We start from the raw sequence: 18,110 nt of genomic DNA, 5'->3' as shown, positions 1-18,110 counted from the left end.
AACAAGAAAAAACCAAAGCAAAAACAAACAACAAAAAAACCAAGCCTACCACACCGTCCTGTGGGACGCATGGGCAGCCCACCCTCCCGTCGCTCCGAAGCTGGCTTCTCGCAGCCATGCCGGATCCTCTACTCCAGATCACACCCGCGCTGTGGCCCCGTGGGGTGTCCGCAGTGTCCTCCTCCTCCTCTGGAATGGGAACCGATGTGACTGAGAAACCGCTCGCGATCACATCTCTCCGGGTCAGGCGCGAGGTGTCTCGTCATTCCCAGACAGCCAGCACGGGAAGCCCTCGTGCACGGACCAGGTGGAGAGGAGGAACCTGGAAGGTTCACCCTTACTTCTCGGAGCATTTTTACAGTAAATGCTTTAAAATCTTTCTCAGGTAATCCTAACATCTACAATCTTAGAGGGCATCTGTTCAATGTCTTCTCCCATGCAAGTTGAGATTTTCGGATTCTTCACACGCTGAGTAATTCTGGCCTGGACGTTTCTGTTTCAGCGTTCGGTCAATGCTACACGGACTCAGGCGACACATCCCAGCCAGCCTTCTGTGGACTGTGGCTTCAGCGCCGCTATGTTCGTGAGGACTTCGGCCAGTTTCGGATCCGGGCAGTGGCCCATCTCTCGGTGCAAGTCCTCAGCGTCTGATCTTCTGTGCAGAATCAGACACACGCACGCACAGCCCAAGAGTAAGTCAGGAGTTCACAAGCGACGTGAAGGGATCTCCTTCCTACGTCCCCCGCTTGACCATCTCTTGGTATTTTCCAATGCCCTAGGGCTCCCCCATTTTGGACCTCCGTCCACAACCCTGGGGTTGTCTACACCTTGCTCTATCTTGCACTTTCAACAACTACACCTACGTCCAAGGCAAAATGCAGACGGAGAACATAAAGCAGCAGGAACTTGCCCTCACCCCCTTGAGACAGCAGCTCTTGTGACTGAGAAAGGTTCTCTTCCCTCTGAATTCCTGACGTTTCGGGTTCTGCCTGCCACAGCGGTCCCTTACCAAGAGACTCATCTCCCATTTCCCAAACTTGAACAAGAAAGATTCTCTTGAAGTTCTCTCTGGCTGTGCCAATGGCCCTTTCTGGGATTTTTTTTTTCTTTTTTTTAGACCAGAGGGATGGATGCCAGGAAGAAACTGAATTCATACTTTTATTTGCAGCCCACAGCACTCTCCTAAACTTCACACTTGCACAACCTACTGCTTAATACGGCACTTGGATGTATAACAATTATTTTTAACCAAACAATACTCTTCACTGTGTCTTCTAAACCTGCTCTTCCCACATCTCTGCTGAAGGGAACCTTTTCCTCTCGGTCACTCCAGCCAGAATCCCGGCAGTCGTCTTCACACCGCTGCGCTCCGTCAGGAGAGTCTCCAAACCGCGGCACACCCCCGGGTTCCACCGCCACGTCCCAGGCCAAGCCCCGCGCCCTGCACCTGAACCGCAGCCACAGGCCCCCCGCAGGCACGCGCTCCGCCTCTCACCGGCCTCGCCGCAGAGACCAGAAAAATCTTTAAAAGCCTCCGACCGCACTGCCCTCTGCTGAGACCCTGCCGGGGGCCCTTCTCATTCAGGGTGGACGCACGGCGGCCAGTCGGGGACCCCCTCGCTTCCCTGCCAGCAGCTGCTGCCAGTCTCCTCCCGCCCAGCGCGGTGCCGGTGTCCGGGCAACGCTCTCCTCCATCTGCACGGCTCAGCCCTCGACTCCCCCATCGTCCCTCCAGCGCCGCGGTCCGGCGCAGGCCCCTTCCTCTCCTCTCCCCAGCCCTCTGCGCTCCTGCCCCGCGTCCCAGCGCGCCGGGCGCCAAGCCCCCGGCCCTCTGCGGAGCAGCCGCCGCACGGCCGCGGGGACCTGTCCTTTCCGGTCACGGCCGCACACGCGACCAGTGCTTCCTGCGAGCACACACCCCCTCGGGCACCGTGTGAGCAAAGCACACGGCAGGGGGCCTGGAGGCTGAGACTGAGCCGAGAAGCCACCTTGGGGCCCCTGTGAGCGCACACCGAGAGCGGGCAGAAGCCACACTGCTCTGTCGCAGTCGTGAGCTGCCCGAAGCCTGTCCGAGTCTGGCGAGTGAGCAGAGGGCAGCTAGGGCTCTTGCGCGCCTGCTCTCTGCTGCCGGGTCTGACTCTGACCCGGCAATTCGAAGGGAACACTGCCGAGTCACACGCACGATGTTCCCTCCACTGCGACTAACGCAATGGCCCGTGCACAGTGTGGAGTCCACAAACAACTCTCCAAACACTGCAGTTAGAAGAGGTCCCTGAACTACATTTTTAGTACAAAGAAACGGGAGTCTGCAGAGTAAGCAGCATGTTACTAAATGCACCTAACGGGGCGCCTGGTGGGCTCCGTGGAACATCTGCCTTCCGCTCAGGTCATGACCTTGGGGTCCTGGGATCGAGTCCCACATGGGGCTCTTTGTTCAGCAGGGAGCCTGCGTCTCCCTCCGCCTCTCCGCTGTGCACCACTTTCTCTCTCAAAATAAAATCAATAAAATCCTTAAAATAAACCAACCAACAAACAAATGCACGCACAAGAGAACCAGAGAGCGGGCCTCCGCAGAGGTCAGCCGGGGAGCGGGCATGAGCCCAGCAGTGCTGCCCACGGCTCGCAACACAGGTAAACGTCCGACCTCAGGGGAACCTCGTAAGAAAAGCAGTCTTAGTTTTGCTGTTACACTATTCTTCCTCCTGAAACAGTCTGACCTTAATTAATCAGATTGGGTACAGAAAGGTCTCTTGCTATTTGTGAAAACCAAATTCACCCTCGCAGGATAAAGATGAGTCACTACTAAGGATGTTCGCAAGAAGCAGCTGCCATTCTGACGTGAATTCTAAGAGGATTTCAACAAAGGTTACGAACAACACTTTCCAAAATGACTACGGTGTTCAGGACAACAGGCGCGCAGGGTCTAAACATCCACATTCCTTCACGGGCACACCCTAAATGGCATTCCTGCTCCCCGTGCCCAGAGCCGCCTTCCTGCAGGGCCCGGCCCGCAGACGGAAGGGACCCCCACCCCATGCGCATGACGTCGGCGTTCTCGAGTTTCCTTCCTCTTGCTTTTATTTGGGGAACGGTCAATGCCAACCGAGTAATTAAAGATTATTTTCCTAAAAGGTTTCTAAAAACAGAATGTTCAAAGGTTAGTCCTAGTTAGTCACCACATGAAGTAAGGGATCAAAATTACTGTCCCCCAAAGCGGGACAACCTACCATCGAGAGTCACCGCTAAAACGAGAAACAGAGCACAGCCCACTGAGTGTTCTTGGCTCAATATTTTCACCTACATCTAAATTTGAGGAAATGACTCAGTCATATCCAGAATGTGTAAACCTCAGTAAGATAATTTGCCTGAATGTTTAAAAAAAAAATGTGTTATAAAAAACAAAGAGATGGAAGACTGGTCTAGATTTAAGAAACAAAACAGTAAAACCCCATAGATCTAACCAAATACAACAGGAATTATTAACTCGATCCTGAAGTGAAAAAGCAAAGCCAAAAGCCACCACAAACACGGTGAGCCCCGTGGGGAACCTGAAGTTTGTGCTCATCTCGTGCGGGGTGGCGGCAGTTCTGTGGTTCTGTACGGGTTTGTTCTTCCCAGGAAAGGCGCTGCTGGCACATCCAGGGTTCACCTGCTCATTCCGAAACGGCTCCGCAGGAACAAACTGGTGTGAACGAGCCCAGGAGGGGGCCCGAGGGGACCGGCAGGGCTCGGTGAGGCAGATAAAGAGGATCAGTTTTCCGCCTTTCAAATGTTCCGAAGTATTCCCAACACAAAAAGCTGGAGGAGATCTGAGAGACCCATGGGGCGGTGAAAGCAGGGCGCTTTAACGTGCTCGGAGCAGCACGGAGGGTTCGTGCCACCAACCCCAAGTCCTCCAGTCGAAGCGGCAAGAAGCACAGGCCGGGCACGAGGCCGTCTGCCACTGCTTTCTGCACGCACTTACGAGAAATGTCCTCCACTGTCACAAGAACTCTAACCCTCTGGACTTGGTTTTGCTTGCTTCTCGCGAAGGCCTTAAAGGGCAGTATCATCAGAGGGGCTGTTTCTGGAAGGGACCTTCAGCGTGCACTGCTGGAGCGATCGCCGCTGGGAAGAGCGGAGGAGCCGCAGCCGCCGTCGGTAAGGAGAAGAGGCCGGAGGCCAGAGCAGAGCTGTGAGCCGCACGGAGACCCCCAGTGTAATTCAGGATGCTGTACCAAGGTCCTTGGGGACAATCTTAATTATTCTCAGATCGGCTAGTGCTTTCACTCCTTGACATTGTGTATTTTGTATTTTATAGTATGTGTCTATAATCAAACATACATATTACGAGTAAAAGCACGGGTTAGAGTATATGATACTTCATCACGTTTAACTTTCCCAATCACATCTGCTCTCACACTATTTAAAGATGTTCAATTCAGACCCGTACGTTCCGCATTCCTTTCCATCAACTACCTCCGACAGTCGTCCCTGAACAAGCTCTCGTCTCATAGACAATAAAATTTAGAATACTCACCTAAGAATCACACTATCGGTGATGGCCCACTAGTGCTCATGTTCACTAGAACAGTACTCTCCCCAAAACAACCATTTTTCATTTAACTTGTTTTGCGAAGATTTATAAAATATATCTTAAAAGGAACCGTGTTATCACTCGGGCTCAAGCTCAAGAGAAAATGAAAGGAAGGAAGGAAACCTTTAGAAAGCTAAATGCTAGGCTTTGTCGACTGTTTCCCCGTGAGCTGTCATCCCAAAGGGGAAGAAGTGATGCCAACAGGACGGCCAGGGCCATCTGGCGGGGGGCGCAGCCTCTACGAGCCGGGAGGGGCTCAACCCTACCAGACCTGCAGCACCGCGGTTTCCCGTGTGCACGCAGTCAGACCCTGCACCCTCAGGAACTGACCGCCGCCTTCATATGACGAGGAAAGCAAAGCACTTGCTGTTTCCACAGTACTGTCGCTCCTGCCCCGTTCTCTACCCCAAGGTGGCCGTCACAGCTGGTCCCGCGTGAAGTGGAGGACCAGCGGAGCTGTGGACACGGACAAAGGCTCAGGGACGAGGGCCGCGCTGCGTCTGCAACAGGCAGCAAGTTCAGCATCTGCTTTTAGCTAAGAGGTCCACCAACAAGGGAGAAAGAAACTCCGTCTACACTGTCTATTCTAAGGAGCTCTTACTGCTGGGGCCGGCAGTACCCCCGTAACCAACAGATGCGTCTTAGAAGGATCCAGAAACATCCCACCATCCTCCTTCCCTGACCCTTGTTCTATTTCCAGGATCGATTTCCTGATCATTCTGTTCAGTTGGATCCATTTCCACGGAAACCCACCTGCCAGCATCTCCGTGAGCATCTGTGAACAGGAGCCGCGCGGTCCAACAGGCAGTTACCAAATGCTTTTACCCACAAGATTAGCGTTTTCACGGACAACTGAAGCAGAAACCTTTCCGTGAGTCTTACACATTGACCTGGGTCGTCCCCAATTTAACTGAATTGTGTTTTAGTTTCTCCCTAATCAGGATAAGCACTCTTCTAATGATAAGTTGAAACACACAATTTTAACTTGTCCAGGTACAAATATACCTAAAATGTTCAAACGCCGCTTTTAATTTTTACATTGTTACTGTTTGTTTTTTTTAACGCTGTTACTGTGATTTAATTCATACACTAATAAAGCATCAACGCGCACATCTCAAATGAACCCTACTTTCTGAGAGAACAACTTCATGAAAACCAAAGTAGCTCCAAATTCTCTCATCGGACAAAAGAACGCAAATTTCAGATTTATTGGGTGATACAAGATTTCATTATCAGTGTTGGAAAAATGCTTTCTTAAATGAGTCTTCCCCAAAGGCAGCTCACCTGTCTTTATTGTAGTGACAAAAGAAAGACCTCCGCTCCAAATTCAGGCCACCCACTAACCCCAACCTTTGTCCTGCTGCCCAGAAACAAAAAAGCCGGCGTGAAGCCTGGGAAGCCCTGCCCACTCCTCCAGCAGGGTCGGACCGTGTGCAGGCCGCTTTCAAAGTATCAGTGCAATGTTTCAAGAAAAATGTGGCTGAAAACAATAATTTAAAAATTAAGAAATTATACAGAAAAGCACAGGAGACACCACAAAACCAGGGCAGCACCCAACACACCCAGCCTCTTCTCAACCACCTAAATAAAAGAGCACATTTTACATAAGGCAAACAATACAGTATTAGTCTCTTCGCCCAAAATGTCACCTTTTCAATTCACACCCTTTTGCCTTACACCCTGTTGTTAAGAATAAATCAACGGGCGTGGACACTTCATACCTCCACCAGGAATAATTGCCAACTTCGTCTCGACCAAGCCCATTTTCGCGGAGGAAGCTAGAAAAGGAAGGAAGAAAATTAAGTAAAATCCGTATCATCAGATTCAAATATTACAGCTTGAAAAAGTTACTGAAATCAGCTACAAATATTCTATTTGCTAATTAAACCTGTGCCACAGATCTCTTTACGTCACTTCAGAAGGCATGTAGTGACAGAAATAGGTAAAGACTGTAAGTGACAGACATTGGGGGTTCCCGTAACATTTCCTCTTCAGAACTGGTCGGCAGTGAAGTAATCTTCGACGCAGAAAGACCAGGGTTGTGACCGCATGATTTGACCCGACACAGCCTGCAGGCTGAGGCCCCGTTATTGTTCGGGATGAGGCGCGAAGCTGTGTCTGACAAGCAGGGCCTCCAGCGGCCTGAGGAGTCCCGCGAGTCAAACAGCTTCACGTACCATGCACGTCACATATGGCAGCTCTTCAGGGCCGAATCTCTGGTTACTTCTGACAAACCGTTTTACTATTCTGACAGCTGGACAGGTTCCTTCCTCCTGCTGGGTTTTGTTTTCACGGCTACTGGAAAACCTCTTAATTGTCTATTTGCATCTGGACCACCTCCCACACCCTAACGCCCACAGTCCGCACTCTTTCAGAAATGGACTATGGGTACCTCAGCTTTTCCATTTAAAACTCGTGATTTCAGACAAGTAGGTAGAAATCTAAAATAAAGTAGAAAGGGGGAAAGAGCCCACATGGACCGGCAGCTACAACGCCCAAGAAATAGTCCAAAGTGACTGGAACATAATCACACCGACTCACTGTTAGCAGGCGGCTGCTTCAGGAGTCCCGGTGGGAGCCGGGGGAAAATCGGTGACACACAGCCTGCTGCCTGCTTCACCCGCTCCTCAGGGCCAGGGTCCCTGTCACCCCACCGTGGCCATGTGGTGGCAGTCCGTGGGGCTCTGGCGAACGGGGGGAGTGTGGGCCATGGTGCCAGACCGCCTGGGGTCCAGTGCAGCTCGGCCACGGCCCCGGACCCCAGCGTCTTTCAGCAGCTCGGAGACTATCACGGAGGGCTGCGGGGCCGCGGCGTGACGTCATCCAATGGGGGCTCGGAGCCAGGCCGGGCAGGGGCAGCGCTCAGCACGGCCGCACTCATTGTTCTCAGTATTATTTCCATGAGCGTCTCATCCCACCCACAGGAAGCCAAGCGAGCAGCGAGTGAACCCCAGAGAGATCAAGCTGCCGTTCCCGCAGCGGACATGACCGAAGTGCCGGGACCGGGCAGAGGCCACGGATTCGCTCGCTGGACCCTCGCGCCGCCCTATCCTTTCCCGCACTGCGGAGGAGGAAGCTCATCGGAGAAGGACAGGGCCCGCGCCGCACTTTCAGTCCTGTCTGACCCGATTCCCGTCTCCCTCTCCTCCACCAGACCGTCCCCACATGCTCCGTCACACCCAGCGGGTGCCTCCTTCCAAACGTTCTACTCAGCACGGGGCAGGAGCAGAGCGTCGGAAGCACCTGGAGAGCGAGCACACCGTCATCTCTGACGGGGCCGTCCTCACCTGCCACGCGAATGTCGCACGCCAGAGCCAGCTCGAGGCCACCGCCCAAGGCAAGCCCGTCGATCGCCGCGATGGTGGGCACCGGAAGATTAGCTGAAACAGAGCAAAGAGTTCAAGGTTCTTCGGGAAGATCATGACCTTACTATGTAATTTATCTTAGACTCTTTTTGGTGAATTTATTGTTCAAGGGCATACCGTACACAGAGTTTTGCAGCCCGTTTGCCTTAAACAAAATAGTCATTTCCTTTGTTACTGTTCTTCAAACATGCGATTGTGCAGAGTTCCAGCAAATAAACACGCAAGAATGTCTTTAAGTCTTCCCATATCCCTGAAATATTCCCATAAATATTTTCTGCTCAATTAGCACAATCACAATTCTGACTTCGTGATTTTTTAAATATTTTTATTGTGTTATGTCAGTCACCATAGAATACATCATTAGTTTGGGAGGAAGTGTTCCAAGATTCATTGTTCACGTCCAACACCCAGAGCTCCACGCAACACGTGCCCTCCTCAATCTTTGAGCCTAACGTCTTTTATGAGACGTTTGGCTCATACAAATTTCTGTTTGAAATGACTTCTGTGTAACTGCAAAGTTCAAGATCCTTTATGGGCCACCAGGGAACTCGGAATGATGGTCTCACCCGAAGAAGTAACCGGTCTCTCGGCGCAGACAACAGCCGACTAAGCGGCTGCTGGGACCCCGCCCACTAGCTCCGACCCTGCGGAAGCAGCAGGACGCACCCCCGCTAGAGAACCAGGCTCTACCCGGCAGCACGTTCCAGAGGCACGCGGCTCGGAGAAGGTTCCGAGGGCCTGCCCAAAAGCATGCCTGGGGAAGGGTCAGCCACCAAAGAGCTCAAACCAGACTTTCTTGAGCCCCAAATATTATTTTAATGAGATTTTATAAATTGGAACATACAGACTTAGTTTTTATAGCTGGCTCAAAAGCTGACTGATGATTAGGTGAAGCAGACTCCTCCTATTTAACTTTACTTCTGACAATGGGACTGCGAAGCAAGGCCGGCCAGCCCTGTGCCGGACGAGCAGAACGTGGGCATCGCCTCTGACTGCCCTGACGACAAAGACGGAATAGTCACGTGGCGGGAGGTATTGGCTAATGCTCCAGGGTAATCGTATCGTAATATATAAATACAGCTAATCTACACGTTACACACCTTAAACTTACACGATGTTACATGGCAATTACAGCTCAATTTTTGGAAAAATAAATAAAATGGAAGGAAGGAAACAGACAACACCATCCCGAACAACCTCTTTCTTCCAAAGCTGTTCTGAAATAGGACGTTGCCGTCAGAGAGGTGCATTCTCGGACTTCTTAAACATACAAATTTGCTGAAGTACACTGACTTTCATTCACACGTGAGAACTTATCAGACTTATTTTCCGAGCAAAGACGGAAGCGCCGGGCCGGAGCACAGACACTCACTGCCGCCAAGACAACAGCCGACCCGGAGAGCAGGCATGGGTGTGGGGGGCAGGCGCCTCCACCAGGCGGCCCGGCCTCAACGTCCGGGGAAGGGGAGGCTGAGGGGCTCGAAGACGCACCCCGGGTGCACGCGACAGGACACTCGGGGAGCAAGCAGACAGCTGCGTCAGGGTCTACCGTCAGGAAATAAATTGAATGAAAAAACAGTGACTGGTAATGTTTATCTGACCAAAAAAAAAAAAAGGAAAGAAAGATCAGTAAGGAAATCTGACAGCAAGTCCCTCTGAGCGGCTTCCAAGATCTTCTCCAACCGCGACAAGTCAAGTGGGGTGACTCTGCGACCCAAGGCTCACGCCTTCCTTTCCAAGATCCTGGCGGCAGAAATGACCGTGACTTCTACACTCCCCCGGTCTCCTGTCTCCGCAGTCTCATGGCGCTCCCAGCAGACCCTCCCCTCAGCTTCTTGCCGGCTCCCGTCGAGGACAAGAGGACAAGCTTCCCGAGGGAGGACAGTAACGGAGGACCGCCCCGGCCGCAGCCCCTCCGTCCCCCGCTGCTCCTGCCCTGCTTCCAGGGACACCAGGAGGCGGTCCCGAAACCAGTGGCCACGGTCTGGCCCCTGTGCAACTTGCTGGCGCCGAGGACCACACACTAGGGCCGCACACTCCTCCGTGAGTTCCTCTCTTCGTCTGCCTGGCAAACCCCTGTCAACGTCCCTGTGTTTCTTCCCATTTCCCGTTCTTTCTCAGCCTTCTTCTTCGCCCAACAGACACCCCGCCCAGAAGGTCTCATTCCCACCCAGAACCCTGACCACACAACGCCAGGGACGCCCACCTCCGCCCAACGTCCCTGTCGGCCGCACTCCTGCCCGCCTGCCTGCGGCACGTCCGCAGTACCCCATGGACGTGCTTCAGCTCAAACCTGCTTCTCTCCTCGCCAGCCCTCCTTCTAGATGCTGGTTCACACCTCGTAGCGTCTCCAGCCCCACGTCACCCAGGACAGAGGCCCAGAGCCGTCCCGGAGCCCCTCCCTGTGCTACAGTCGGCAGCAGAAGGCCCTGCCAGAGCCTCCCCGCGACCGGCCCTTCCAATGCGCCTTCCAGACTTCCTGGGGTCTAATCCTTCTAAACGCCAATGCGGTCATGCTACTGCCCCCAGGTAAAAGGGTACAGTGATCTACTCCACACGCGGGATAAAAATGGAGAAAACAATAAATACGGCACAGGAAGCAGCCGATAAACTAGTCTCTGTCCACCCGCCCGACCTCTTCGCCAACCTCAGGCCCACACTGTATGTTCCAGAAGCGCTTCCCACCCAGGCCTGCGGACAAGCTGCCCTCTGCCTGGCGCGCCCAGCTAGCACCTACGGGCACTGCCCCGGGGTTCCTGGCTTCGCATCCCCGCGGCACCCCGTCCACGCTGTCCCGGCGCGGCGCCGATCGCCGCGCACCCACGCTGCAACGGAGATGAACAGCACAGGCGCGCGGGTCAGTAACTCCTTCTTCCTACCTGGGACTGCTGCTCCCGTCCCTGTGACGCTCAACCTCCCCTTCTCCCTGCTTTTCTTGTCATCACGAACGCCTTTCACTTAGTACTTTAAAGAAATGACATGAATGCAGCCATGGGAAAGGCAGCGCGCAAAGGCTCCCGAGCGGGGAGAGACCAGAGGAGTCCTCCCTCCGCCGGCCTCTGAAAACGCCCAGGGCACTGCCCGGCGGGACAGGGGCTCTTCTGAGAGCAGAGCCACAAAGAGGAGGGTAAAGGCCTCTACGGTCAAACCCGGGCCTGAAACATACGCACTCCTGAGCCCAGCTTCTGAAAATGCCAAGTCCCGGCTGAGAGGGTGGCCTCCCCCCGCAAATGGGAACAGACCGGGAACTGAACATGCAGACTAAGTTAGGGGTCCACGGAGTGAGCTGACTGTAAATTACAAGAGGAACACCCCACAAGCTCATGAGCCCCGAAGCGTCCCAGGAAGCACACGGCAAGTGGTTATGACCCGCGCCTGTCTATAACGTCCGTGTTAGTACGTCAGGGGACGGAGGCCCCAAAATCATCAGGCAAGGCTTTGCTTTACAATTCTGTTAGTTAGTTAGTTAATGTTATCAAATAAATATCATACTTAAAAGTCACACTAGCCAACAGAAAGGTTAAAAGCTATTATTTTTTAGAAGTAGAACAGGTCATTAAAGGGAAATAAGAGAGGTACTACACATTAAAAACACAAATAAAGGGATGCCTGAGTGGCTCCGATGGCTGCACATCTGCCTTTGGCTTGGCCTGTGATCCCAGACATCTGGGGTCAAGTCCCACATCAGGTTCCCTGCGTGGCGGCGAGTCTGCCTGCTTCTCCCTCTGCTTGTGCTCTTTCCCTCTCTCTCTAACCTATAAATAAAAACTTTTTTGAAACATTAAAAAATTTTTAAAAAACGCACAAATAAAATGGACTAGTAAATATACCCTCCTGTGACTAAGAGGTGCTGTAAACACACATACGTTGATAAAATAAAATGAGGGGAGAGAGGGCATCCGGGGTCCGCCCGGCCCGGAGGAACAACGTAGGAATGAAGGAGAAACGAGCCAACGCAGCAAACACGCTCATCTGGGAGGTGGGGGTGGGGAGGCGGAGCGATGACTCGCCTCCTGCTCAAGTCTTAATCCTAAAGTGCAAGAATCGGCACTTTTCCCCTATATGCTTAATTCTTTGGAAATGATGATAATCATTCTTAAATTTGATAGTTAAAAACTGAAGACATTTTCTCAAGGGGCTGAAAGGGTTTAACATTACATTTTATGTGAAGTATCTAAAACGAAAGACAAGAAGTGTAGGGTCCTTACACGAAACAAGAACAAGGTAAACAGGGTATGAACACTCAGATTATTAGAAAGGTAAATTATTTGCACCTTTCAAATGCTAATTAGCATAAATTAGCATTTCATAAAGCAGTCTATAAAACTTTTTCCTACTAAAAAATTATTTAAGAACAGCTCAATTAGCATTCAATGAGTAATTAAATTTCAACCATTTTACAATATTATAAATTCTGAAGTTCTAGTGAGTCAACTGTATACTTCAATTTAAAATTTTTTTAATTAAATTTGTTTTTGAATCTTAAACTTTATGCAATCTCAACCTTTCCCTGAAAGATGTCTCTCTTAGCAAATTTTCTCGGGGAAAAGATGAGCCATCCCAAAGCACATGCTAGTTTCACAGTTACCTCATACGCTGGTTTTTACATCCAGTATTTTTTCTGCTTGGTAGCACTTAATAATCTCAGGGGACTGAATACACACACTTCAGAAGGGCCGATTTCCCGTCCCCGAGAGCTGGGAACCAGCACAACGGCAGTTGTGTAAGAGCGCGGCTGGATGCCATCGGAGCTGCCGGGAGCACAGGTTATCCCAACAGCAAAAGGAAGAAGTGATGACTCCGTGTGTTACGCAACCAACAGGATCAGAAGCTATTTTGAGTTTAGTACCAGGAAATGGCCCAGGTATGACAAAGAAGATAATAATCCTTTGAAATGCTCCTAAAAATATAATTAAAAGCAAACAATTAAAGTTCTGCTATTTCAAGAGAAAGATAAAGGAGCTGCCCGGGAAGGCTGGGGTCTCCCTCAGTGTCCGCAGGAGGACCCCAATGACGGAGGGGCACCGGAGTCAGACCAGGAATGAGGGGGAACAGGGAGCAGGCCAACTTTCAGCTCCAAGAAAGAAACTATACGTAACAGAGGTTTTCAGATGTTTCCAGAAAAAGAGAGATTCAATTATTAAGGGAAAACGTTATTGTCAGTTGTGATTTTTAAATATGGCTTTGACTGAAGAATCATGTTCTTCTACAAAATGGAAACATTTCAAAAGAAATGCTCATATAGCATACTGGAGGTCTGACTTTACTGGTATCATTCAAAAAGAATAGAAATAAAATGCAGGTTAATTGAAAATCACAACCAGTCCCTAATTATCACGCATTCCAACTCCAACCTTCACACTCACGCGTCCCCTGCCATTCCCATCCCCAGGTTTCAGGGGAAGCACAGAGACAAAACACAACCACTCCCGGCCCAAGCACGCAGGGGCTGCGCTTCTGGAGCCCAGCCAGGACCTCTGAGCAAGAACGAACCAACCCGGATGCCAACACACACTCGCGCCGCATCACAGCTGGGCTCGAGGCCTGTCAACGGGAGCCACTGTTCCCACAAGCCAGGGGCGACCACTGTGCAATCTGAGAAAATCTGATGCTTGATTTTCCTAGCCCTACCTCTTCTCCACCTGTCTTAACTTTCCATACGGCTGCCTGTGGATTGAGCACATGCACAAAGTGCTTACGAGGTGGGTTCACTGTCCTAAGCACCTTACGAACATCCCGTAACCTTCCTCCCAGCGTTGTGACCTCAGCAGCACCCTGACCGTCACTGCTGATGGGGACACAGGGCAAAGGTTAGCTGCCGTCGCGTGCCTGCTGCAGCCGCAACTGAAGTCCCGCTGGCCCGACAGACCATCAGCAGCTCTCACAGCCTCGACCCAGAGCCCGCGACCCAGGCCTCAGCTCGGCAAGACAACAGTCTGGCCTGCCTCGGGGACCCATGACTATGCGTCCGAGGAAGTCTGACAAGCACAGTGGCTCTGAGCTCTGCTGTCCGTTGACTGGAACGGATTTCTGACTTGAGGCTTCCCTGCACACCTCCAACCCAGACTGTTCCCAGTGCACGACTCCAGGTTAGCAGACGAGGGCCAACACCAGAGCATCCCTTTCCGACCAAACTTCCAAAACAAACAGGGAAACACAGAGAAGGGGAAGCAAGGTTAGCCGTCCCCCGCCCCCCACAGCCGTGTCTGGAAGAATAGACCAAACAGAACTGAGTGGTCACGTTCATCGTCAACTGCTGCCCCGGTGCTCACGACAAGCATGATCGCCCGAATGAAAGAGAGGCGGTCTGCTGCGAGCAAGCTCTTGGAACGTCAACTGCTGACTGACATGATACGTGGAGGTATCTTCATTTCTGAGGAAAACCTGATACTAGATGTAGCCTACTATTGCCTGGTAGGAAAAAATACACTATTCTGTCTGGCTCCAAGAACACCAGGCTCTGTACCCTCGCTCTGCAAAGCGCGGTCTCGGCCCCGCGGCCCTAGCACCACCGGGAGCTCCTGAAACGCACAGCCCCAGGCCGCACGCCGGAACTAGCGCACCCCGCAAAAGCGCAAAGACCTCCGCACGAGTGTCTGTGGCAGCTCCATGGGCACCTGCGTAGGACGGACACTACTCGCGGTGAGAAGGAACCAGCGACTGACCCACCCGTGCTAGACATCAATGAACCTCGAGAAAAATCTGCTGCAAGATGACATGCAAACTGATACAAACTGTGCTCCGTTTATTAAAAACTCTAAAAATGGAAAGTGGTCTCCAGTGATGGAAAACAGCTCAGCAGTTCCCCGAGCACAGGTAAGGAATGGGAAGGGGCACGGAAAGGGACCACTGCGCGCCACCAAGGAACTCCTGCGGGGGATGGGCGCGCTCGCCACGTGGGTTGGGCGATGTGTGCAGAAGTCAAACCCCACACACGGCACGTGCTATTACCTCCAGCTCAGCACACGCCACTGACACCTCAACGGGTCTCCTCCTACAGCGTCCACACTGCAATAACATGAAAATGGTAAATCCAAGAGAATAAAGTAGACTACTTCTGGGTCTCTTATAAACAGGGCTCAACTAAATAGATAATCTATGTTTATTTTTTTAGATATAATTTAAAATCAAGTAACACAGGTATGAATCAATTTAAAATGATAAAGAAATAAAATTTTAAAGATTTTATTTATTTATTTGACAGAGAGAGATCACAAGTAGATGGAGAGGCAGGCAGAGAGAGAGAGAGAGGGAACCAGGCTCCCCACTGAGCAGAGAGCCCGATGCGGAACTCGATCCCAGGACCCTGAGATCATGACCTGAGCCGAAGGCAGCGGCTTAACCCACTGAGCCACCCAGGTGCCCCAAGAAATAAAATTTTAAAAACCTGAAGGATGGGTAGGGCGTGTCCCAGAGTCCAACACAAAGAGTCATCCCAGGATCCTAACAAGTAATGGGAGACATCTGAGCAAAAGCATTACATGGGCAAAGGAGAAGCACTTTAGGCTTAATAAGGGGAAAGTCCACAAGGAAGGTCTAGCAGCAACAAAATGTCCACTGCACACAAAACACCACAGCAGGGGCATCCACAAAGCAAACACATGAGAAACAACAAATTCGTCACAGCACAAACATTACAGCCCCTCTCTGGCCGTTATATAATGATTAAACTAAAAATCAAAACAAAAACACTAGCTAGTTGGGGACAGACAAATACAGATGGGCTGAGGGCACAAGTCTTCCCTGTTTTAGTGGCCGGGCAGAGACTGCAGGCTCCACGGCTGAGGACGGGTCCCGTGGAAGGTCAGGACTCCAGCCCCTGCCTCCAGAGGTCATTCCCAGCAAGGCCACCTTCGCGCCTGCAAAATGTCCAGTGCACACGGCTGTACAGAGATGTTCTTCCTCCCCGATGCCTCCCTGTCAGAAATGGGACCCACACTCTCAGCACTCCAGCCCCTAAATCTCTTCTACCCCAACAAATCATTTATTTAAACGGACAGGACAAGAGAAAACAAATGGGCTTATCCTTAGCTCAGCTACCCCTGCTTCGCTCCCAGAACACCGATCCTCCTCCACGCCCCTGTGAAGAGTGCCCCGGGAGTCACACAGTGCCGGCGCCGGGCTAGCTTCCACGGGCAACTTCAGGTGCCGACCCGGTCGCTGTGGTGGGGAAGCCGGCCTGAGAGGGGACAGCCAAATGAGCAAACCTCCTCATCAACAGATCTAAGCCACAACCTTCAGCTTGGCTGTATCGGTGATCAAGAGAACATTTTGTCCCTGTTTCTATACTTTATTTTATTTTTCAATTTATTCCAGACCTTAGACAGAAGGAGGATTTCCCTTAGATACCGTATAATATGGATGATGTTTTCTGCACTGTTGTTTGTCATAGTAAAAAAACTAAAATTATCCAAATGTCCATCAATGAAGGAAATAATCACATACATTATGGTATGTCTATAGCAAATAATACAGGGAAACAAGTCTTTTAAATGCAATGGTAAAACATTCCACACTACAGAACACTAGACTCCAAACTATTCCCAGAAATAATTTTTCAAATACAATGTTTATCATACAAAGGATAACCACGAAAACGAGCTACAGTAGGAAAAAACATTAAGAAAACACCCATACAAATCTGAGATCCATGATCTTCTAACGCTGACTCTCAAATAAAGACATGAAGCCATGCATGAAACTGTAAATGACAGAAAGTGACAAAACAGTTTTTTAAAAGAACGAAAAAGTATTGTAAAATGAAATAAAAAACTCAATGTTTGTAACGAATTGGGTGCAGCTTCTGAAAAACCAGTGGAGCTGTAAAGTGTTCGGTGGGAAGGAAGGAGGAACACACGGGAGACGGAAGGGGAGACAGACACACAGAAAGAAGGTCTGGCACGAGTCAAATCGGCAGAGAACAGTGAACCAAACATCCCTTGTCATGGGTTTAAAAGAAAGCAGCCCATGTATCCTGAAGAAACAAAATTTAATGAAAATCAGGATGGAAATTAATAAAACAGAAACAAGAGACGGGATTAACAAAGCCCAAAACAGATTTCTGAAATGTGTACTAGATAAACCTACAGGGAGGCAGACCCCAGCAGCAGACAGAGCGAGCCCCCCAGCCGGCCCACGCAGCGTGAGAGGAGACAGCCACTGCGGACTGCTCAGAGACACTAAGAGAACGTTACCAACGGCTTCACACTGATGCATTTGAAAATCTAGGTGAAATGGATAATTCCTAGAAAAGTATTAATTTCCATAAATAAAACTTAAATACAGACAACTTATGCGTGTGGTCATTTTCATATATGTGTTTGCATATAATCTAAATCAATGTAAGCATACAAATATATATTCACGTAGCAGCCAAGAAAAGGCCGACAAATACTAAAATCAATAAATATTACAATATTAAATCAGGGCACTAGCGGTAATTACTTATGTGGACAGAAACGGAATGGGGGAAAGCTGTTAAAGAAGTTCTAATTTTTTCATTAAACACACACTCAGATATTCCTTATGGAATTCAAAGCTAGCAAACATGAAAAGGCTCAGAAATGATGCAAGTATTTCCCTTTTCCCTTCAAAAAGACTGAAAGTGAAATTCTAGAATATTCCAGGGTAGTGTTTTAGAGTGAGCGACCGAGCTCGTTGATAAGCCTGCTTCTTTGGCTATATTTAGCAAAACAGTATCCTTTGCGCACCACCATGCCAAGTCAGAGTGTGATTAATACCCAGTGGGACTCAGCAAAAGCAAAGAATTCGACAAAGGGAGGAGAAGTTGCCAAGCGAAGTGTAACTGGATTCGAAACTGTGACTCAGCAGGCGGGGATGGAGCACTTCCAAGGGAAGACAAGCGGCTCCCGGATCCTCGCGCCGGCCGCCTCCGTCAGATGACGAGAGGAGGAAGGGAACGGGACGCAGGATCTGGAAGTTTCCACTTGGCAACTAGGAAGGACAGTTAACATGAGTGTCCACAGTCGCTCCCTTACACACCGTAACTGAGCTCTTCCAGTTTCTACTGACTACATCAGGTTAGGGGGAAAGATAAAAATACAGGCTGAAATTCATCTAATTTAACAAAACTAATTATTTAAAAAATTCCCTTGACCTTCAAACAAATAAAAATAGGCGCAGTGAACGTAAATATTTTGGGTCAAGCC

At 50.5% G+C, this 18,110-nt stretch overlaps 1 protein-coding gene across 7 annotated transcripts in view; it reads right to left on the bottom strand.

The window, feature by feature from the left end:
- The window catches only part of AUH (AU RNA binding methylglutaconyl-CoA hydratase), a 131,020-nt gene that overhangs the window by 64,350 nt on the left and 48,560 nt on the right, over positions 1 to 18,110 (bottom strand). For 5 of the 7 annotated variants that reach the window (XM_045083003.1, XM_045083004.1, XM_045083009.1 and 2 more), the window contains 2 exons: positions 7,864 to 7,956; positions 6,298 to 6,354 (listed from right to left, as the gene is read on the bottom strand). The exons of 1 other annotated variant lie outside the window; for it this stretch is intronic. In XM_045083003.1, coding sequence (XP_044938938.1) covers positions 6,298 to 6,354; positions 7,864 to 7,956 — 150 coding nt within the window. Of the gene's footprint in view, positions 1 to 5,769; positions 6,057 to 6,297; positions 6,355 to 7,863; positions 7,957 to 18,110 lie in introns of those variants that run through there. One more of the 7 variants, XM_045083006.1, reaches the window with a different exon arrangement.

Source organism: Mustela putorius, unplaced genomic scaffold (genome assembly GCF_011764305.1).
Source record: "Mustela putorius furo isolate JIRA1106 unplaced genomic scaffold, ASM1176430v1.1 tig00000680_pilon_pilon_pilon, whole genome shotgun sequence".
In the NCBI taxonomy this organism is placed as follows: domain Eukaryota; kingdom Metazoa; phylum Chordata; class Mammalia; order Carnivora; family Mustelidae; genus Mustela; species Mustela putorius.
This window is presented reverse-complemented; position numbering and strand designations above follow the sequence as displayed.